This window comes from Diabrotica virgifera, chromosome 3 (assembly GCF_917563875.1).
Source record: "Diabrotica virgifera virgifera chromosome 3, PGI_DIABVI_V3a".
Classification (NCBI taxonomy): domain Eukaryota; kingdom Metazoa; phylum Arthropoda; class Insecta; order Coleoptera; family Chrysomelidae; genus Diabrotica; species Diabrotica virgifera.
In genome coordinates, this window is record NC_065445.1 from 194,668,735 (window position 1) to 194,693,417 (window position 24,683).

General features: G+C 35.4%; 1 protein-coding gene across 1 annotated transcript in view; it reads left to right on the forward strand.

Moving 5' to 3' along the window:
• LOC126882667 (zinc finger protein 721-like) overlaps window positions 1-24,683 on the forward strand; it is a 203,307-nt gene that overhangs the window by 147,424 nt on the left and 31,200 nt on the right. The window contains exon 5 of the mRNA XM_050647641.1: window positions 14,478-14,982. Coding sequence (XP_050503598.1) covers window positions 14,478-14,982 — 505 coding nt within the window. The remainder of the gene's footprint in view (window positions 1-14,477; window positions 14,983-24,683) is intronic.

Sequence of the window (24,683 nt, forward strand, 5' to 3'; positions counted from 1 at the left end):
AGCCCGGCATTGTCAAATGCTGGTAAATCCCATTTAAATTCACCAAAAACATCTTCGTATGCAATTGACAAAACTGCTTATAAGCTAAAGATTGCCCCAAATTTGAACTCACCGCTCACCATCTAACCCCGATGATTTTTACATAGGCTTGAGTCGCTGGAGAGAAGCAACTTAAAAATCAGATTATTATGCCGATATAACTCCGAATACCACCGTAGAAATACGATCATGGTCCGAGTACGGAAGGATGCAGCATACAGCGCTGCTTATACTAGTATGGGTACCTATTTCATTGCTTAGTTATTTACTGTATGACAAAAATAGAATAAAATACGTTTGTCTTTTCTTATTAGGTAGGCACTTGCTGCTTGTACTACATAATTAAATATTCTCATACGCAACTTAAAATCCTGCTTATTATGTGTTTGTTCAATTTTTTTAAAATTATCTCAGTTACTCAGATGGTACGGCATTACTACGGAAACCAAGGGAAGCAATGCTTCCCTTGCTTCCATGGACTGCACGCCCCTGGTTACCTCGAATATAACGAACAACGGGATACATTAAAATTTACCTTCTAAGGAGACCAGACACGTAGCCCGGAAATGTGCTTGAGGGGGGTCCAAACACAACTCAAATTTTTTGTTAGATTAGACGGTAAGGTATGGAAAAAAGTATTCAGAATAAATTTTAGATCCATATGCAAAATTTGAAAAAACTATTTTAACCCTAGAATACTAATACTCATAAAATATACGGCGCTGAATTATTTTTTGCGAAATTTCTCAGCAACGCAAAATCCCAAGAACTTGGGTTCCACACTTCTTTAGTAGGTAAACATTGGTGTATAAACGTCAGTTAAATTTTGTGCGGAAGTGTGTGAATTAGGCATCCTGTCGTAAATATTACGACGCTTTAGTGTTAACGATAGTAACATAAGCCGTCTATGTTCGGGCATAAAGATTGCTATGCTTTGCGATTCATTCTCCAAATACATGATTGATGCAAGTCCCTATCTTGGCAAAAACTTCTATACCGGATAATTACCTCTTACAAATTTTTATACGAATGAATAGACAAAATCGGTCCATGGTAGCAACCGTAACATTACCATGGATACTGTGTGTTTTTAAGGAATGATAAACATCGTATGTGATATACTGCCATAATTCGCACAAAACAAATAGGAAGCCTGTTTTCCACTCCCAGTTTATGTTTGACTTGGGCAAAAGCCTTGCTGAGTCATAGATGCGCAAAACATATCAAATTTACGGTGCAATATTCGACAAGACATAAACGAAATTCTAACAATACAATCAGTTATCCTATACCGAATAATCCTATTGAAAGAAAACGGACATTGCTTTGCTATTATGCCCTAGCCGTCTAAGAAGAACGACGACAAACTTTTGTGTACAGTGTAAACGAGCAATCTGCGGACAAATATTTTTAAAATTAAAATATTTTAAACATGTAAAACTTACATTTAAAAATTTTTTCAAATTACTTTTACTAAGTGCAAGATAGAATGTACGGAATCGGAATGTAGAACGGAATCCTATAATATTTTGTTAGTAGTCACTAACATCATCAGGGACGCTAAAATGATATTAAAGCTACAATTGTGAAATTAGGTATTAAAAACTAGGGTAGGATATAACATCTACATATATAACGACAATCTCACCCTAGTAACTTGTTTTTAATACCTAATTTCACCATTGTATCTTTAATATAATTTTAGCGTCCCTGACGATGTTAGTGACTACTACCGAAATATAGGATTCCATAGAAAACAGTACAGCTGGTCTTCTATAAAAAGTAAAAGGTAAAAGAATTTGAAATGCTGATAGAATACTTTCGTTTTTGGTAAATCTGATGTTTAAATTGGATATAGGTTAATCCGTACACTGAATAAAAATAGAAATAATCCTAGTGAAAAATAATAATAATTTCGTTATCTTTTTCAAAAAAAGAATACCTAATACCTTGGGGATAACCTTGCTGCCTTGGTACCAAAGCCGAGACAGTTTTGGGAGGGGTCCGGACCCCATGGACCCCTCCCTTGGCTACGTGCCTGAAGGAGACCGTTTCTAGAGCAGAAATGCCAAGTTGGCCATATTATATGTAAATTAATAAACTGTTGTTTTTTTGTGTCTTGTTTTATTATTGATCAACAAAGTGACCACCATTTAATAGATAAGTGTACAATTTATTCATTCTAAAATTAATTTAGCTTTTAACGATTAGGGGAATGGAGGGCATAGTGGAAATAGCGGGTAAAGCGAAAAATCGCTATCTTATGGATATTTTTAATCCATATTGTGTCTCATATGCACCGAACGGTAAAGCAACTCCAAGAGCAAGGAAGTGTGGATTCAGTGCAACATTTGTCAGAAGTGGATTCATAAAATCTGCACCTCCTTTGATGGACAAGTATTTATTTGGGATTTTTGTTCAGTAGATATATGCTCGAACATTAAAAAAATAGATTTTAGGAACAAACATTTCCATTCATTGAATCATTACTGGCATTGAATTCCATTACAATCCTAAAATATGTTCACTGCACCTATTTTTTATTACTTTCCACTTTGCCCGAAATTGATTTCCATTTTACCCGCCTCATGTAGGGCAAAGTGGAAAATGCATATGTTTGAGAAAATAGAATTTTCACCTTTTTTTAAAGAAGAAAACATAACTATTCTTGTGTCTTATCATTAAACATACATTAAGAATCCGACATCGAGGTTTCTGTACATCCCAAACTGAATTCTAATAACGAATACCATAATTGAAAAAAACCTTTCCTCTTTGCACTCACTCCCCTATATCCAATGTGTATTATCAAATATTTTTTCAAAGTTCCATCCTGACTAAATTGCTTAGAACAAATTTCACATTTATAAACCCTTCCCCAATGTGTATTCTAAAATGTCTTTTGAAATGTCCTGCTTCAAAAAATTGCTTAAAACAAATTTCACACGTGTAAGGCTTTTCTCCAGTATATGTCATCGAATGCAGTTTCAAACTACTTTCGGAGCTCCGCAGGGTAGTGTTCTCGGGCCGCTGCTTTTCTCACTCTACACAGCCGATATACCAGAGTCTCATAATACTACGATCGCTTCCTTTGCTGATGACGTACTAGCTGTAAATGAAGATCCCCTACAAGCCTCACAAGACCTGTAACACCATCTGGATATACTTAGTGAATGGTACGCAAAATGGCGAACAAAAGTAAACAAAACAAAATCATCTCAATTATTGTTTACCAACCGCCACAATGCAACTGTAAGAATGCATACCAACAGTAACAGACGCTAAATACCTTGGCCTCCATCTTGACCAACGTCTCACTTGGAAGAAATATATCCAGACCAAAACAAGACAGTTCGACTTGAAATTCCGGCAAATGTATTGGCTTCTTGGACGCAGTTCACAACTCAATATCCAAAACAAAATTCTTCTGTACAAAGCTATACTCTAACCTATTTGGTACTACGGACTACACCTATGGGGCTGTTCAAAGTCAATATCATCCAAAGATTTCAGTCTAAAGTTCTAAGATCAATAGTGGATGCACGATGGTACGTAAGTATTGATTACACTTCATGACGACTTAAATATACCTTTCATCAGAGAAGAAATCCATCGAGCTACGGAGTTACAAAGTGAGCCTACCATTCACCATGAATGGGGTATAAGAGTGTGTTATAGAGGTAGCACATTTTATTGGAACGACCACATCAAACGTCACCGACGGGAGATTGTTTTTAATAACTGGTCCTCATAAGGCACTCAACTCTCACTTATGGCTCCACGTGCCACATCCCGGGCAACTGCATTGGTCTGCAGGCTAAACTAAGTGAGGGTAGCCAGACATGGTGATAGGTTGGACAGTGGCAGCTGGCTGTTACAAAACTGACCATGCGGCGAGAATGATAGCCACAGAAACGGCACATATACAGCGGTGCAGAAGGCAAAGGGAAACCACTGCACTATTTTCCCAAGAGAATTTCTTCCCATAACGATGACAATTTCAGTAAGTGAAGATGGAATATGTAGCGACCCGACTCACGCTCGGCGCCATCTCGGTTCCGGGTCGGATGGTGTGAAATTTGCTACCGGCCACCAAGATGTGAGGGACCAGGCACCTGGCAGAAATTGTGTGACTGAATTCAAATTTTCATTTCTTGTTCTTCTTATGGTGCCTATCCGTTCCCATATAGCACACAACGTCCGATGTACGTCCATATAACGTACATTTAAAGTCCAAACGTCCATGGACCAAAACTGGACGTACTATGTACGTACATTACGGGACGTCCATTGGACGTTTAATTTCAACGTACATTGGACATCCATTTGTGGTCCATGGATATTTTACACAAAACGCGACTATAATATTAAGTCCCAATACAAACTAAATGAGAATCTTCTTGACAACGTTGTCGCTCTTCGCGCTATCGGTCGTGAAAGGTAGTATTAGGCAGGTACTTTTAGGGGATTATCGCTGTTAGTTGTTGTGGAATACTGAAGGATGGTTTATTTATGATAATTCACAGAATGGCAAACGCGCTTGTAATATACAACAACGGTACTGACTCTAAAAATAGTTTGGAACAGAAACAGAACAGAGATTAAACCTCTTTTAATGTGCATGTTTCCTAGGGCGTCATTATCTGAATCTCGTCTTTATGAAAATACATCCTGTGATATATTTGTGTTTTCTGTTTATCGTGCAAGTGCAGTCGTGCATTAATGAAGTTCCTAGTTCCTATAATAAAGTATATATTATAATGAAGTTATAGTAAAGAGAAATAAAAAGGTCTTTTGTGTAATATTTTTAAGTATAAGTTTAGTATTATAAGGAACTATTTTCTATAAAGGCTTTTTGCTATGTATTCACAAAATTATGGATACTAGATTTCTCTCTGAAAAGTGCCCTACAAATGTCCATAAGACGTACATTGAATTTACATAAGGTGTACACTGAAAGCTTCAATACAACGTACAATGTACGTTTGTAGCGGACGTTCTATGGACGTCCAATTTTGTGAACTCTGGACATTCGTTGGACGTCCATCGGATGTCCATTGTACCTTAGCGGGACGTCCATTGGACGTTCCAATGTACACAGATGTACGTCCATTGGATGTCCATAAAACGTACTTGTGCTATCTGAGATTTGTTTTGTGAGATTAACTTTTGTGTCTAAAACATTTTTCATATTTTCTCTATCTACTATGACGTAATCGATTACTGATTTCTCGTTTCTTGTTGGTACCTCTCTTGTATAAGTATGTATCTCTTTATGTTTGAAGCAGGAGTTTGTTACGATCATATTATTTATTGTGCAGAAGTCTAAAAGCTTTACTCCATTGCTGTTGCACGCTTTTTCTCCGTGTGGTCCTAGTATCTCCTTATACCTTGGATTCGCACAGCCTACTCTAGCATTAAAATCGCCTAGGAGATATACCATCCCTCTCGCTCCTTCTCTGGTTTGTGTTAGCTGTTCCCAATACTTTTCTTTGTTCACAATTCTCTCATCTTCGTTTGGTCCATAAGTAACAATAAATGTATTAATCCTGTTGTCTCCGTTCCTTATTTCAACTGACATGATTCTCTCCGATATTGCTTCCCATTCATATATATTTTCTGCTATTTTCTTGTGAATGATACATCCAACACCAGCAGCTGCCCTGTTGTTCTCTTGTACTCCGCTATATAATAATATGTGTTCGTTATCTAATGTTATGCACCCTTTTCCCTTTTTCTTTGTTTCTGTTATCCCTAGTACTTCCATATTTGCTTTTTCGAATTCTATTTCCAATTCCTTTTCCTTACCATTAATACCTCTAACGTTCCATGTCCCTAGTTTCCAAACTATTTCATTTTTTACCATTGATATGCTTAAATTTTCCTTTTCTTTCAATTGTACCTTATTCTGGTTATTTATCTTATTTATTTTCCCTTTCCATTGCCTGGTCGTCGTCGTGTTTCCTTCCTTATGTACCTCTAGTTTTTTGAAAAAACTTTCTTTTTCATTTCTATTGTGTCATTTGTTTCATTATTCCATTTGAAAGTCTTCCCAACTATAGACTCCGGTTTTCTTAACATTCTGTTTTTTTTATTAATTCGCTTATGTTTAACAACTAGATTTGTTCTTTATCAATTCAGGGTGTTTCTAAATAATTGCGACAAACTTAAGTGGAAAGGAACAAAATGTAAAATTTTGACGCCTGTATTTTAAATGTAATCATTTTTTTCGAATCCTGAGAAAACTAATAAGTATTTTTGAACAATTTAAACGCAGAATGAAAGATTACTTTATTGCCGAGGGCAGAAAGTCCCTTAGAATGAATAAAATGTTTTTTAATGACATATTTGAAACTAAAAATCACATTAAATTTTCTTAATTTTTCACCCCTGTAACTTATTAAAATAAACATAGAAGTTTTCAGGGACTTTCGGCCCTCGGTCCTAACATAATCTTTCATTCTGCGTTTAAATTTTTCAAAAATACTTATTAGTTTTCTTATAATTCGAAAAAAATGAATCCCGTTTATATTCTTGTTATTGCTTTTTTTGTATAATAAACGTTACCTACAAGGAATTACTTTTAATATTATTTTGTACAAACTTCTAATTAATAATATTTTCTTATTCGACTCAAAAAATACTATAAATTTTACCAGAATTTGTACTTTAAAATCGTAGTTTCGAAAGCGGTAGTCCGAAAGTCGGACTACGGACGTCATCAATTGCGACGTTGCCTTTTTCTCTTCATGGCTTGTAAAGTAAAGGTGGCTATGTGACAGGTCAAGCGTCATAAAGTTAGCGAAACGATTTTTTTAAAGTCGTTATTTTGACTTCTACCATAGCTCAAAAAATTGCACCTCGTTTGCGGATAATTGCACCATTCAAAATTTCATTTGCGGAGTTTCCGTTTTCGAGATATAAGCAAATCAAAAGTGGAGATTTCGGCGCAGCGCTAAAAATAAATGTCGATTTTCAGGGTATAAAATGCCGTAAAGTCACTAAATAACCATATCAAAAAATTGCACCTCGTTTGCGGATTATGAATAAACTGGTTTTAATTGAAAATTGTGAAAATTGAAAATGTTATAAAGGAAAAATGTTTTTAATGTTGGTTGCCTATACTGTAGGGGCAAAGGAATGCCAGAATAATTTTCACTTTTGGTAAACCTAACTGTAAGGCTAAAAGTAGTATGTACCATAGTCAAAATAACTCCTCCTGACTTAAAGGTAATCCCTCCTTTGAAATTTCATTTGCGGATATTCCAATTTTAAGTTATATCAAAATGAAATTTCTCGGGACAGCGCCAAAGTATATATTTCCATTATCGGGATATTTATTAAAAGCTGTAAAAATAACAATAACTATATCATTTAATTTCTTCTGGTTTGAGGATTACGAATAGACCTGGTTTAAACTAAAAATCATAAAGCTTAAAAATTTTCCGAAGAAAAAAATTTTCCATTTTGGTGGTCCTAAACTGTATTTGCAAAAGTATTATCTGTATTGTAATGTATATCTAAAATGACTGTTTCTGACGTAAGAAAATCCCTACATTCGAAATTTCATTTGCGGATTTTCCGTTTTCGAGATATAACCAAATAAAAAGTTGAGATTTCGAATAAATTTTCATTTTCTGGGTATAATCACCTAATTGCTCCTCGTTTGCGGATTATAAATAAACTGGCTTTAATTGAAAATAATAAAAATTGAAAATTTTATAAAGAAAAACGATATTAATGTCGGTTGTGGTTGCCTACACTGTAGGGGTAAACGCAAAGGAATAGTAGTGATGTTGATTATAGCTACTTTCGAGGATTCGTTACAAATCGTTACTTTTGTATAAAGTAATCATTTACAAAATAAAAATGTGTACCATTTTTATTCAGTTACAATGCGAAGGCAAAACAATCTTACTTTTCAATTAGAATACGGAGTGCAATCCAGCTCTCTGAATCGAGATTTTCGATTCTTATAGGAATCTCATCGGAGAGAGCTTAGGCTGGTTCTCCATATCCTAACTGACCAGCACCGAGAGCTTTTCCCACACATTACAACTGAAACAAATAGGGTAGGTGACTAGCGTCATCTGGCAATTGAAAGATGAAGTTTTTCAATCCTAATAGCAACATTAATAATATTGAAAAACATTAAAAATATTACTAAATGATTTTTAAATTGAAAACTTATTGGTCCACTTCCCTGGTGACACCTCCAAGGCTTCTACAATATGCAAGCCAAATGGATGCTGCAGTGAAGACAAAGGGAAGGAATTCTACACTATGCAATTCACATCCCCGTCTGCAGCTTGGTAAAGTTCTAACGAAAAATGCACCTAGTTACTCTACGGAGTAATACGACTATAAAGTAAAAATGTATACCATTTTCATTCAGTTGCAATGCGAAGGCAAAACAATCTTACTTTTCAATTAGAATACAGAGTGCAATCCAGCTCTCTGAATTGCGATTTTCGATTGTTATTGAAACTCATCGGAGAGAGCGTAGGCTTGTTCTCCATATCCTAACTGACCAGCACCGAGAGCTTTTCCCACACATTGCAACTGAAACAAATAGGGTAGGTGACTAGCGTCATCTGGCAATTGAAAGATGAAGTTATTCAATCCTAATAGCAACATTAATAATATTGAAAATATTAAAAATATTACTAAAAGATTTTTAAATTGAAAAACTTATTGGTACATTTTCCTGGTGACACCTCCATCCATCCATCCATCCATCCAATGGCACTACAGCCCAAATTGAGCCTTGGCCTCCTTCAACAAGCTTCTCCAATCATTTCGATTTACCGCTGTTCTTTTCCATGAACGCGTTCCCAGGAAGTTCCTGTCATCCTCATCGACTTCGTCTTCCCATCTCTTTTTAGGTCTTCCAACAGGTCTTTTTCCCTGCATTCTTGCATTCACAATTTTCTGGGGATTCAATTCTCATGCATGCGGACCACGTGCCCTGCCCACCGTAATCTCTGACTCTGCAGTTTAGTGTATTGTGCTAGAGTTGGTTCGCTATATTGCTCGTATATTTCTCTATTATACCTAATTCGCAAGTTGTTATTTTCACTTATTGGGCCCAGTATCCTACGGTATATTTTTCTTTCAAACACATCTAATGCATTGGCAGATTTCTGTGTCACCACCCATGTTTCGCAGCCATAACTTACTATGGGCCTGATTATTGTTTTATATACCGGGAGTTTTGTTTTCCGGTGTACGTCTCGCGATTTAAATATGTGGCCCATCGCGAAATAGGCTTTATTTGCCAGCACAAGCCTTCTATTTATTTCCGGTTCTTCTTCATTGCTTGCAACCAGATCCATTCCTAGGTACGTGAATCTATTCATATGTTGTATATCGTCAATAAAGTGTTGTTGCGCCGGTCTATTTGATCTGTTTTGTATGAGTAGTTTTGTTTTATTTGTATTTATTGCTAGCCCTACTGCTTCTGCACTCTGTTTCAACCCAACGTAGGTTTCTTCCGCTGCATTCATTGTTCTGCTCATTATGTTTATATCATCTGCGTATGCTGCTAATTGGGTAGATTTGTTTGTAAGTATGTTATTTCCTCTCACCGTCAACCGTCTAATTACATATTCAAGAACAAGATTAAAAAGCGTTGGAGCCAGTCCGTCGCCTTGTTTCAATCCTTGCGTTATCGTAAACGCATCAGTGATCTGTCCTTGAATACATACCTGTGCTTCTGTTTCTGATTGTCATTTGCACTAGTCGTATTAATTTTGATGGCATGCTAAATTCTTCCAATATATTAGGTAGAATTGTTCTATCTATTGAATCATAGGCTTCTTTAAAATCTACAAAGAGATTGGGTGCGTTCGGACGACCACAGCGGCTGGACAGCTGAGCTAGCAATAGCTGTCAGACGTCACCGCTGGAAGTCAGCCGCTGAGAGATTTACTAAGCTTTCCCTATCATGGCTGGATACAACCACTCAGCCGATTTCTGCTGACAATCAGCCGCTATGGTCGTCCGAACGCACCCATTGTAAACGTCCATGTCATATTCCCATGCTTTGGCTAGTATTAGTTTAACTGTAAATAGTTGGTCAATGGTAGATCTATTTTGCCTAAACCCTGCTTGATATTCCCCGGTGATTTTTTCCGTGAGAGGTTGAAGTCTTCGATTAAGGATGTTTGTGAATATTTTGTATCCCGAACAAAGTAAAGAGATGCCTCTATAATTCTGACACAACAGTTTGTCTCCTTTTTTATGAATAGGGCAGATTATACTTTTCTTCCATTGTTGGGGGATTTCTTCTTCTATCCATATCTCTCGTATTAGCTGGTACATCTGTTGTGTCAAATTCCTTCCTCTTCCTCCTTGCTTGAGTAGTTCTGCCGGTATTTTATCTATTCCCGGTGCTTTATGGCTTTTTTGTATGTGGATTGCCGTTTGGACCTCCTCTAGCTTTGGGGGTCTAGTTAATTCATTTTCTTCTCCATCTTCCCCCAGTTCTTGTTGTACCTCCTGCCATGTCTGCTGCTGCCTCTGTTGTTGTAATGGTGGTTGTGCCCCTTTGTTTAATACTTCCTTAAAATATGTCATCCAGGTTATCTTAATTTCGTCCATATCGCTAATGATTTCACCCTTCTTATTTTTGCAGAGGCTAGTCTTCGGTTTGTATCCCTGTCTTAAATGTTTGATAAATTGGTATGAACTACGTGTTTATCGTTTCCTTAAACTCCCTTTCTATATTTAGTATCCGTTGGTTTTCGTACTTTCTCTTTTTCTGCCTGCACAGTTTATCTGCTCTTCGTCTTTTGTTCTCAAATTCTGTTTTTCTCTCTCTAGTACGTCTGAGTATGTAATTCTTATGTGCTTTATTTCTTTCCTGTATAGCTTGTTTGCATTCTTCATCGAACCATGTTTCTTCTCTCCGTTGTGTCTTTGTTCCTAGGACTTCTTTCGCTGTGTTTAGTATGATACTGCTTATGGTGTTCCATTGATTTTCTATTGTGGAGTCTGCTCTGTTTTCTTCTAGTAATTTTTCATCCACTGTTCTCTCAAATCTTTCTTGTACCTCAGGGACTTTTAGGTTATCTAAGGTTAGTTTTTCTTGTTTTGGATATTTTTCCTTTACCTTTCGACTGATTTTGCATCTAAACCGTGTCTGCACTAGTAGATGGTCTGAGTCACAGCTTGCACCACGTCTGCTTTTTACATCTAATATACTCGTCGACATTCTTTTTTCAGTCAGTATATGGTCTATTTGATTTATTGTGTTTCCCTATGTTTCCCTATTACCCCTATGTACTCTTCTTCTTTTCCGATCTTGGCGTTTGTGTCGCCTATCACCATTTTAATGTCGTTTCTTGGTATTGAGTCATAGATTCGTTCTAGATCTTGATAAAAGGCTACCTTAGTGTCTTCTTCCTGTTCATTTGTGGGACAGTGCACATTTATAAGGGTTATGTTAAAGAAATACGTTTTTATCCTAAGCTTGCAGATTCTTTCATTGATGGCTTGAAAATCTGTTATCATGTGCTTCATTTTATTATCTACGATAAAGGCTACTCCAAATTCTTTATTTCCTTCATCTTTACCGCTATACAGTATAGTGTGTGTTTTAGTGTCCCGGCTACGTTTTCCCAACCATTTAGTTTCTTGTACTGCAGTGATTCCTATTTTATATCTTTTCAGTTCGCGTAGAAGGATCCTCTATGCTCCTGGTCTATTTAGCGTTCTGACATTCCATGTTCCCAGCATAAATTCCATATTCTGTTGCCAAAGTCGTCGTCTTGATATCCGTCCATTCCGAGGCCTATCTGAAGGTTTCGTAGTAGTACTTTTTTTACAAGAATAGGTTACTGGCCTATCGCCCAACCCCCTTTTCGGAGGACTATTTCTCTCTTCCTCGTCAGCCCTTACCCTACTTTCCACTGGGGTTGGTTACCCAATCTCCGGTAAGGTTGCTCAGGTTCTCCAGGGTTCACCCGTCCGGTGACACCTCCAAGGCTTCTACAATTTGCAAGCCAAATGGATGCTGCAGTGAAGACAAAGGGAAGAAATTCTACACTATGCAATTCACATCCCCGTCTGCAGCTTGGTAAAGTTCCAACGGAAAATGCACCTAGTTACTCTACGGAGTAATACGACTATAAAATAAAAATGTATACCATTTTTATTTAGTTGCAATGCGAAGGCAAAACAATCTTACTTTTCTTACTTCATCTTTCAATTGCCAGATGACGCTAGTCACCTACCCTATTTGTTTCAGTTGCAATGTATGGGAAAGCTCTCGGTGCTGGTCAGTTAGGATATGGATAACAAGCCCACGCTCTCTCCGATGATATTCCAATAAGAATCGAAAATCGCGATTCGGAGAGCTGGATTGCACTCCGTATTCTAATTGAAAAGTAAGATTGTTTTGCCTTCGCATTGCAACTGAAAATGAGTAACTAGGTGCATTTTCCGTTGGAACTTTATACCAAGCTGCAGACGGGGATGTGAATTGCATAGTGTAGAATTCCTTCCCTTTGTCTTCACTGCAGCATGCATTTGGCTTGCAAATTGTAGAAGTCTTGGAGGTGTCACCAGGAAAATGTACCAATAAGTTTTTCAATTTAAAAATCTTTTAGTAATATTTTTAATATTTTCAATATTATTAATGTTGCTATTAGGATTGAAAAACTTCATCTTTCAATTGCCAGAAGTCCCCTACCCTATTTGTTTCAGTTGCAATGTGTGGGAAAAGCTCTCGGTAGCTGGATTGCACTCCGTATTCTAATTGAAAAGTAAGATTGTTTTGCCTTCGCATTGTAACTGAATAAAAATGGTATACATTTTTATTTTGTAAATGATTATTTTATACAAAAGTAACGATTTGTAACGCATCCTCGAAAGTAACTATAATCAACATCACTACTATTGCTTTGCCTTTGCCCCTACAGTGTAGGCAACCACAACCGACATTAATATCGTTTTTCTTTATAAAATTTTCAATTTTTATTATTTTCAATTAAAGCCAGTTTATTTATAATCCGCAAACGAGAAGCAATTAGGTGATATGGTCATTTAGCAATTTTACGGCTTTTTATACCCAGAAAATGAAAATTTATTTGAAATCTCAACTTTTTGTTTGGTTATATCTCGAAAACGGAAAATCCGCAAATGAAATTTCGAATGGAGGGATTATCCTCAAATCAGGAGGAATTATTTTAGATATGGTGGATAATACTTTTGCTAATACAGTTTAGGCCCACCAAAATGGAAATCTTTTTTCTTCGGAAAATTCTTAATTTTTATGATTTTTAGTTAAAAGTTAAAAATTTTAGTTTAGTAAAAAGGTATATTCATAATCCTCAAAAGAGGAGGAATTAAAAGATATGATTATTTAGTGGTTTTATAGCTTTTGGTATTTACAAAAAGGAAATAAACACTTTGGTGCCGCGCCGAAAATTTTTATTTTTTATAACTCTAAAACGGAAAATCCGCAAATGAAATTTCGAATGGAGGGATTTTCTTAGGTCAGTAGCAATTATTTTAGATATACATTACAATACAGATAATACTTTTGCAAATACAGTTTAGGACCACCAAAATGGAAAAATTTTTTCTTCGGGAATTTTTTAAGCTTTATGATTTTTAGTTTAAACCAGGTCTATTCGTAATCCTCAAACCAGAAGAAATTAAATGATATAGTTATTGTTATTTTTACAGCTTTTAATAAATATCCCGATAATGGAAATATATACTTTGGCGCTGTCCCGAGAAATTTCATTTTGATATAACTTAAAAATGGAATATCCGCAAATGAAATTTCAAAGGAGGGATTACCTTTAAGTCAGGAGGAGTTATTTTGACTATGGTACATACTACTTTTAGCCTTACAGTTTAGGTTTACCAAAAGTGAAAATTACTCTGGCATACCTTTGCCCCTACAGTATAGGCAACCAACATTAAAAACATTTTTCCTTTATAACATTTTCAATTTTCACAATTTTCAATTAAAACCAGTTTATTCATAATCCGCAAACGAGGTGCAATTTTTTGATATGGTTATTTAGTGACTTTACGGCATTTTATACCCTGAAAATCGACATTTATTTTTAGCGCTGCGCCGAAATCTCCACTTTTGATTTGCTTATATCTCGAAAACGGAAACTCCGCAAATGAAATTTTGAATGGTGCAATTATCCGCAAACGAGGTGCAATTTTTTGAGCTATGGTAGAAGTCAAAATAACGACTTTAAAAAAACCGTTTCGCTAACTTTATGACGCTGACAGGTCAAGAGTATCAAAAATAAGTCATTTGTCATATTTGGTCATGTCATTTGTCATATTCACAGTACGTCATATTTGTCTTGTCTGTCATGTCATAACTTCTTCAATATTTTTATTTATTACATTAGTTTGATTTGATTTATTTAATATTTATTTTATTTAATATATTTTTATATTAACTTTACACATTGGAACCATTATTTGAAAATACGTTTAAATTCGAAATGGAGTTGTTAAGTAAAGATTCTATAAAACGAAACCAAAATGTTTTAATATCTGACAAAGATGGTGATTCTCTAACTCTAGAGAAAGAGAAACATAATGTACAAATTAAACCAGAGCTGGAAGAATGTATACTTGAAAGTAATGACACGGAGGATTCTTTATTAGACTCGTATTGTTTAGACGATGTTAAAATAGAAGAACACATGTTACAATGTGAAATAAGTAGCCCATTCCCTATCGTTAGCAAGCAAGAAGTTAAGACAGAAATCAAAAGTGAACTAAATGAATATAATTTGGAAGTAAATCATGGCTGTGAATCTCGATTTAAAAGTAGGAATACGAAAGAATTAGACTCAGACAAAGATGTAAAATTACAGATAGGAGCTTCAACTGAGATGCATCATGGAGAACATTGCAGAAGTATGGAAACATCAAAATTACTTTCCAACATTGGCAAACAAAGTAAGTTTTAGTCTAGGGATGTATACAGGGTGATTGATTAGTGGGATAAAGCTCAATAGATCCACTATAGTAATAAATAGCAATAAAAGTTAATAAAAATTGTAGACAACTTTGAGATTCATATTACAAAATTAGTTAGAATGTTACAAGGTGTTCAATAACCTAGGGGAACATCCATAAACTTGCTCATTGAAAAGGGTGAGGGGGGACTTTGCTTATTAGGACACTTAACGTTCCCGAAAACGGAGTCGCACAAGCCGAACTGAAGCGACTACAAGGCTACAAGCACAGCCAGATTGTCAATCTTTCGATGTATACGACACGCGGTATGAATGGTATATACTATATACGAATGGATTATTATAAGTATTTTAAAGTTTAAAACTTCTAAAAATCTTATATTTAAAAGTATTGAAAACATTGTTTATTTTAAATCATTGTTCATTATCACCTAATATATTAGTATTCTGAAGGTATTTCTTTGTGGCATTTATGTAATTTATTATTCTAAATGGGAAATAATCCACAATTTAACTTAAACAATGATTGTATTAACGTTTCCACTTCCACTTCGGACGTTTACATATAAAAGTAGTTTTTAATAACCGTTTTCAGAAAATGTTTAAGTGTTTAAAAAATGTTGTATGTTGTGGTTGTGTTTTGGTTGAAATAGGTAGTTGAAATTGTCTATGATTATATAAGAAAAAGTTTACAGTTCTACATTCCCTCCATTTTACAAAAGTGGAGGGGAATATCCCCTTCTCAGGGGTGAAAAATGTACATTCAAAATAAGTCCGGTATTGGATAAAATGATTTATTCTAAGCAACTTTTGTTCTATAGAGTTTTTTTAATAAGTCAATAGGTAGGTACTTTTTGAGCTATTTGCGAGTGAATATGTTCATTTTTAACAAAAAAAAAACATATTTTTGGACGGTGTTTCGCAAATAACTAAAAAGTAAGTATTCTATTGAAAAAAATATTCTTAACAAAAATATAAGTAGCTTATATAAAAGTGAAAAAAATAGTGTATGTAATAAAATATATGTGGAACCTTTAATAACAAGATCAGAGAAGAACATGCAATAGAAAAGAAAGAGAAGAGAAAGATTTGGATGAATGACACTATACTGCAACTTATCGAAGAAAGAAGAAAATCAAAGAACAACAAAATAATGTACAACAAGATTCAGAGACAAAAAAAAAACCGAAATACAAAAGGCCAAAAAAAAATGGTTAAAATCACATAATAGTGATTCTTAGAAAAAGATTTGTTAAAACAAAGACATATAATAGGTTAACATACTTAAAAAGGCGAAACAAGGATTTCCACCCATTTTTTGAATAGTAGACTTTTTTCCTGACGTCATCCTGAACATAATGCAAAAAACTGCAAGTCTCTATGTGCTGTATTTAAAAATTTATTTATTTTGTGCTAAATGCCCTCATCTACATTGTTTAAGTTAAATTGTGGCTTATTTCCCATTTAGAATAATAAATTAAATAAATGACACAAAGAAATAATTTCAGAATAATATATTACTTAGGTGATAATAAACAATGATTTAAAATAAACAATGTTTTAAATACTTTTAAAACTTATAAGATTTTAAGAAGTTTTAAACTTTTAAAATACTTATAATAATCCATTCGTACCATTCATACCGCGTAATACATCGGAAGATCTACAATCTGGTTGTGCTTGTAATCGGCTCAGTTCGGCTTGTGTGACTCCGTTTTCGGGAACGTTAAGTTATTAGGACGGTATACGACAGGGGGATGGGGTAATGAGTGCACATCTGACATCGTTTGAAGTTCACGAATATAAAAAATATATCCTATTTTAGAATTAAAAAAATTAGTATATTATTTTTATCGCATACTTTTCATTTTGTTTTTATCACTCACAGCCTTAATAATATTGCTAGCAGTTTTATACAAACTAACAAACAATAAAACATTGTTCTATGTCTTTAAACAAACGCTTCTTTTTAGAACAACGTCTGGAAGCAATACATTGTATCTATTTATACTTAATAAAAGAAATTTCATTGGAATCAAAACAACATAAATATTAAGATTTATATGATGCAGTTAAGAAAGCATAGGAACAACGATAAAAATGTTGTTTTTTGTCTCAATAAAGCTAATTATTAGTTGTAAAGTGAATGGAGAGAAAAAAATATGTGGATATTAATGAGTTACATAGTAATACTGATTTGGATACATTTGTAAATAAACTTGGAGAGCTAACTTTAAAAAATCCAGAAATAACATTGAATTTTAAAAATATTTCTAAAAAGGGGGTAATGAGCTGCAATTGCGACGTCGGTATGAGGGTGGGTCAACTATAAACAACGCTTTATGGCGGAAGGGGGGGAGGGTATTAAAAACTCCAAAATTTTTACGATATAGTTTATGGATGTTCCCTAGAGGCAGACCAAACTTTTTAAATGAAACACCCTGTATTTTATTTTATATTCGAAATGTCCCTAACTTTTCCATCACAAAAATATAAATGTTTGTTACGTTATACAGGGTATGTACAAAGTTCTAACCAATTTTATAAGAAAATTGTATCAAGTTCAATTCCCTGTATAATAGTCCTGTCGCCAGGGGGGTACAGCGGCCTCCTTTATTCAGACGGACTTACTTAAGTTTTTGTATGTATTTTGACCCGTAGCACACGAATTTTTTGGGTAACAGTTGATCCGGATGTCGATAAGATTGCTATAAACAAAGAACTTGAGCAATTACATAACAGTGATTTCTCACAAAACAAAATATTTTTTGTATTTTTTGGGTCATTCTAAGCAAAAAATGTTTTTACAAGTTTTTTCGTAGGATGCACAGTTTTTAAAATAAATGCGGTTAAACTTTAAAAAAATTAAAAAATTGCTATTTTTGAACCCGAATAAGTTTTGATTAAAAAATAAAATAACAATTATTCTGCTTACTGTATTTGAAACTTCAAGTCAAATTATATCGGTTTTGATTATTTGCATTGCTAAAAATTTATTTTTTTATTGTTAAACAAAGCTATAAACACATAGTGTTTCCAGTGGACAATACATGCGTTCGATTTTAAATGGGAGATCATTATTTATTTATTTAGCGTATGGCACCTGACACATTTACATTTACATATATTCTGTATAAGACAATACATAGGTTCACAAACGTACATCTAACTTATTTACATAGTCTATTGACTCTGGAGTCGCCATCAGGAAATCCTCTGACCTGCCATGATATGATCTTGTGGGACACTGTTCTGTGATGTGATAGATGGTTTGTGGTTGTCCACAGTCACAGAGTGGGGATAGTCGTTCACCATATTTGTATATCATGTAACCACATCTGCCGTGTTAGGTTCTGATTCGGTTAAGCATAGACCATGTGTTGCGTGGTAAGTCAAAGCCTGGTGGTTTTTGTGTGATGCAGGGTAAGTTGATATTTTGTTGTTCCATCCATTCTCGAGTCCATGTTGAACTCATTTTCCTCAGCAACCTTTGCTGTTTTTATTGGTGGTTGTCTGGAGCATAGACAGTTACCGTTGGCAGCATCTATATCTTGATGGATTCGCAGGGTCTCGTTATCTACCATCTTTCTTTACTCATTAGTGACTAGTGAGTGCGTGTATGCGTCGTAGTTTGGGTGGTAGAATGTGGCTCATTACTGGGAGCCATTGCATAGGGGTGGATTTGATAACTCCAGCAATCATTATCATTGTATTATTCAATTGGGCATCTACTTTGTGTATATGTGGGCTGTTAAGCCATGCTGAAGAGCAGTATTCCGCAGTTGAGAAGACTAGGCCCAGGGCAGATGATTGCAAGGTGGAAGCTGATGCTCCCCATGTTGTGCCGCACAGCTTCTAGATGATGTTGTTTCTGGATTTAAGTTTTTTCGCTGTTTTTGTCAGATGTTCCTTGAATGATGGGGTACTGTCAAGAGTCACCCCAAGGTTCTTTGGTGTTTTATTGTAGGCGAGTATGGTGTTTTCGAATTGAATATTGAGTATTCTTCCTGCAAGCTTGTTATTTAGGTGGAAACTGGAAACCTCTGTTTTCGTAGCGTTTGGTTGGAGCCTCCATTTACGGAAATATTTTCCCACTATGTGTAAGTCCGCCGTGAGGATTTCTTCTGTTTCTTCAAATGACTTACACCTTGTTGCAAGGATCCAGTCATCAGCGTAACCAAACTTCCTTGATCTGGTTTCTGGTATATCAGAGATGTATAGTCTAAAGAGAAGAGGAGTCAGGACAGATCCCTGAGGCAGTCCATTTTTTAGTTTCCTTGGGGTGCTGATGTCAGATCCCATGACCACTTGAATCGTTTGGTCGGCTAGCATGCTGTTGATTATTCGAGCAGTGGCTTTACAAGGGATTGTACGGAGGAGCTTGTATATCATGCCTTCTCTCTAGACTGTATCGTAGGCCGCTGTTAGGTCTATGAATGCGGCTGCAGTTTTAAGTTTTCGCTGGAACCCTGCCTCAATAAAATGTGGTAATTGAAAGAACCAGATCTGCACAGCTTGTTTTGGGTTGGAAACCTGCCTGATCAACCGGTATTGTTTCAAGCAGCTTTGGGCTAATTCTTTTGTAGATAAGGCGCTCTAGAAGCTTAAACGTCACCGATAGTAGGGCTATTGGTCTATAATTCCTAGGGTTGTTATCATTTGGTTTCACTGGTTTTAATATGGCAATGACCTTCGAGCGTTTGAGTTCCTGTGGTATAATACCGGTCTTCATCATTTTTTTTTATTATTTATTAAATTAACAATGCACCTAATCTTAAGACTAACCAGCATTTTACATTTAACTTAATCTACTACTGTACTGTCCTAGGTATTCCCAACGGTTCACCTTAGAAATTAATAATTATTGTTGCACACATCACTGTTGTGGCTAGGTTCACTGTCCGAATTTAAACTGACACTGACATTTTTATAGATTTATCACTATCACACAAGTTCAAAAGGTTTGGTGCGTTTGAGCCTGCGGACTAGGTTTTGATTATCTAAAAGTTCTAACACTTCCCTGTTTGTATGGTTGTGGAGTCGTTTTTCGTGACCCTTGGCAATCTTCTTTATTTCTTCTTTGATTGTTGCTATACGAAGTTCCCGATGTAGGTCTTTGTTGCGGATATACCATGGAGCGTTGACTATGTTTCTTAGTATTCGGTTTTGGACTCTTTGAAGGCAAGCATAGTTACTCTCACTAGTACAGCCCCATAACTGTAGACCATAGGACCATACTGGTTGGAGCATTTGTTTGTAAACTAATACTTTGTTTTTGATTGTAAGTTGTGAGCTTCTACCTAATAACCAATATAACTTCTTGTACTTCAGTTTTAGTTCTTCGGTTTTCTTTCTGATATGTTCCTGCCACTTTAATTTGCTATCCAAATGTAGCCCTAGATATTTAACTGTTTTCTTGTACGGAACGATTTTATTGTTTATTCTAACTGGGTGACTATTTATTCTTTTGTAGGTGAAATCGATATGGGCAGATTTCCCTTCATTGATTTTTATGCGCCATTTATTATTCCAGGTGTTTATTTTGTTTACTGCATTTTTCAGGTGTCTAGTTGTTTCTTCGAATGTTTCACCGACTGCTAGTATTGCAGTGTCGTCTGCAAATGTTGCCAGTTTAATATTTTCTGTAACAGGTATGTCACAAGTATATAATAAATATAGTATGGGTCCCAGAACACTGCCCTATGGGATTCCTGCTTTAATTGGCCGTAATTCTGAATATTCGCCTTCCTGTTTAACTCTAAAAGTTCTATCTTCCAAATATGATTGTATTAGATGTACAAATTGGATGGGAAGATATCTTTTTAATTTTAGTAACAAGCCTTTGGGCCACACTTTGTCAAATGCTTTTGCTATGTCTAGAAAAATAGCTGAGCATATTTTATTCTCCTCCAGAGATCTCTCTATAATATCTGTTATTCGATGAATTTGGTCTATTGTTGAATGTTTATTGCGAAATCCAAATTGGTGGGAAGGAACAATTTCCCTGTGGTCGAGTATAGGTTGCATTCGTGCTAGCAATATCCTCTCAAATAGTTTGGATAAAATTGGTAGCAGAGATATTGGTCTGTATGATTCTACCTTGTTGGTTGGTTTCCCTGGTTTGGGAATCATGATTAATTCAGATGTTTTCCACGTTATTGGTACGTATTGCAACCTGAATACTGCATTTATAAGGTTTGTGACTTTTACGATGGCCTTTCTAGGTAATTGTTGTAGTATTTCTCCTGTTATTAAGTCAAATCCTGGAGCCTTTTTGGGATTGATATTGTTTTTGATTACGTTGGTAACCTCTTTAGGAGTAGTAGGCTTTATTATGTCTTGATCAGTATTGTTCAAATCAATTTCAGTGCTTTGATCATCTTCGTTTTCGGCTTGATGATTATTTCCCATTTCGTTATTTTGGAATACATTTTCCAAGTATAAAGCGAAAAGATTTGCTTTTTGTTTTCCATCTCTTGCCCATGTTCCATTTTCTTTTCTAATCGGCGGAATCTGTTGCGTTGGTCTATTTATTCTTTTTGTACATTTCCACAACGAGTAGTCAGTGGTTTGGTCATCTGTCAGATCATTTAGGTATTGGTTTACTGATTCATTTTTAATTAAATCTATTTCCCTTCTTAACTGTTGAGTGAGGTTGTTTAATATATTTTTATTTTCTGCAGTTCTGCTTTTTTGCCATGTCTTCCTGGCTTTTCTTTTTCTTTGCACCAGTTCTCGAATTTCTTTGGGATAATTTTGTCCTTTGGTTTTTCTTATAATTTGTTTGGTATTATTCCAAGCTGCTTGTTGTATATTTATGGTTAGTGTCTCTGTTTCTTCATCAAGTTGTTCATTAGTTTTGATTGGTACATTAAGCTCAATTCTGTCACTTAACTCCTGTCTAAAGCTAGACCAGTCCGTTCTCTTATTGGTTAATGTTGGATTATTTTCTCTTAGTATTATATGCTCACTGATTGTGAGTAGTATTAGAGAGTGATCAGAACTGGGACCATCAACTTCTTCTATTTTCATAAAATTTGTTGCAACTTTTCTTGAAATGAAAAAGTCAATTAAGTCTGGTATTTTATTTTGATCAGTGGGCCAATATGTTGGTTTTCCAGTTGAGTGCCATTTACCGTTTATCTTTTCTATTGCTGCATGTAGTTCTCTACCCTTTGTATTGGTTAACCTTGAACCCCATACAGTGTTTTTAGCATTAAAGTCTGCACCAATAATAAATTTTTCTCCAAGCGTGTTAAGCAAATGGACATAATTTTCTTTTTTTAGATTGTGTTTGGGTGGAAAATATGCAGCTGCTATTGTTACTTCATATTTTTTTGTTTTGGCACTTATACTAGCTGCCTGGATGGCTTCAGTCTCTATATTTTCTCTTTCGAGGTGAATTAGATTACTCTTAACGATTATTGCTGCTCCTCCACTAGCTGTGTTTCTAGGGTGAAGAGCTTGATATATTTGATATCCTCTCAGTTGAATATATGTTTGTTTAGTGAAGTGTGTCTCTGATATTAAACATATATCGATTTTTTGGTTATTTAAGGTAAACAGCATCTCCTGCTGATGTTGCAAGAGGCCGTTTGCGTTCCAATGTAAAATTCTTAACTCTTCCGCCATTTTATCGTCTACTAGTTTCTATGCTATTTAATCTTTCTAGGATTTTTTTATTGAATTCTTCTTGATTGTTCATGCGTTCTATTAGTATGTGTAGCATGTTTGATATCGAATTGAGATCATTCTCTACTGGTTGTTTTGGCTGGTTAGAGGCTATTTGGGCATATGTTTGGTTTTGGTTAACCTCTCTTGGATGGATTTGCGTAGGATTCTCCATGTCTGCTGCCTTGTTTTGTAGTTTGGTTGTAGGTCTCTGTTTGTTCCGTAATTTTTGAAGAGATATAGCAGTGGTGCAACCTCTATAACTAGCTGGGTGGGCACCACCACAGTGTATGCATTTGGGTTCTTTATCTTGTGGCTTCTTACAATCTTTTGTTAAATGTTTTCCGATGCATTTTACGCATCTCGGTTCTCTTCTGCAATAATTTTGTGTATGTCCGGTCTTCATCATGTCTGTGAAAAAGTGGGCGATCCATTCTCTCGCACATTTGCCGCAGTTAATTAAGAATTCGGGATGAATATTGTCAAAACCTGGGGCTTTACCTGGCTTTACATCCTTGAGAGCAATAGTGACTTCTTCGGAAGTGAAAGGGCGGGAGTATTCGGTGTCTGTAGATTGGAATTTTAAAGTTTTGAGCTCTCGTTTTACCTTGGTTATATGTGGCTTGTCTTTCGGTGCTCTAGATGTTGATACCAGATGTGAGGCAATAGTGTTTGGGTTAATTGTTCTTTTGTTCCTTGTTATAGGAGTTCCGCTTCCTAATTTTCTTAATAGTGTCCATGCTTGCCTGCTTGATGTTTGAAAATTAAGACTTTCTACAGTTTCGGTCCATTTTTGTTGTCTCGCCGCACCTAGGCTATTCAGCAGTTCATCTGCTATTTCTTGATCGAATTTTGATACAGTTCTTCACTAATATGGGACCAACCGGGAATGTATTCTTTTCGATAGCCTCTTGGTATATGCTTTTTGGCCATGCTTATTACGATGCCAGCGAATCTTTTGTAATTTCTGCCGGTAGGGGGTATCTATCCTAGAGTCCTGTCCAGTTCCATTTATTTATTTATTTATTTATTTTTACGGGCAAGCCCAATTCTACAAAAATACATAGTGTACAGAAAAAAACAATAACATAATATAATATAAAAACAGACATACAGAAATATAAATATAATATTAGAAGTAAATATGTACTATGAAATAATATCATAAAACCAAGTTAACAAATTACAGACGCTTCACTCAAATATTGATCCCATGTAAATTTCTTTTAAAACGACTGATGGAGTTGTCGAACAGTTGTAAATTGTAAAGGGAGTTTGCTAAATTCAAGACTCTGGGTACGAACGAAAAAAGTGAATAATTAAACCTGTGGAATGGTACATAAAATGTTCGCACTTGTCTAGTGGTGCGAGGTGGTACAAACAGTGCGATCGTATTAAGTAGTTGAGAACAACTGCATATACCATTTAAGATCTTGAATAATAGCAAAAGGTCCCTTTGTTTTCTCCTGCTTGCAAGAGAAGGGACCTGCAGTTGATGCTGCCATACAGCGTAATCTTGATAGGTATGAAGCTTAAAAGCAATGTAACGGAAGAAACTATTTTGTGACTTGTTCAAGTTTCCTAATGTAGACCAAGTAGTGTGGGGACCACACTGAAGAACAATACTCGAGGTGAGACCTGACCAAAGAGAAGTAAAGAACTCTAATACTGGATATGTTTGTAAAATCATGAGTTGTTCTTTTTACAAAACCCAGCATTTTCATAGATGTTTGAATGACATTGATGATGTGAGTATTGAAACAAAGAGAGTTTTCCAGTGTAATCCCCAAGTCCTTGATTTTATTAACAGTGTTGAGCAATTGGCCATCAATGTAATAGTTTGATAATATTGGGTGGTGAGTACGGTTAAAGTTAATTACATGACATTTGATTGAAGTCAAGTGTGATTAAATCCGTAGAAAACCTACTCCACTTAGCTTCCTTCAGATTTCACCGTGGGCGAGGGATGGATGTGATTATAGGAATTTGGGTTCCTGCCTCTATGATTAC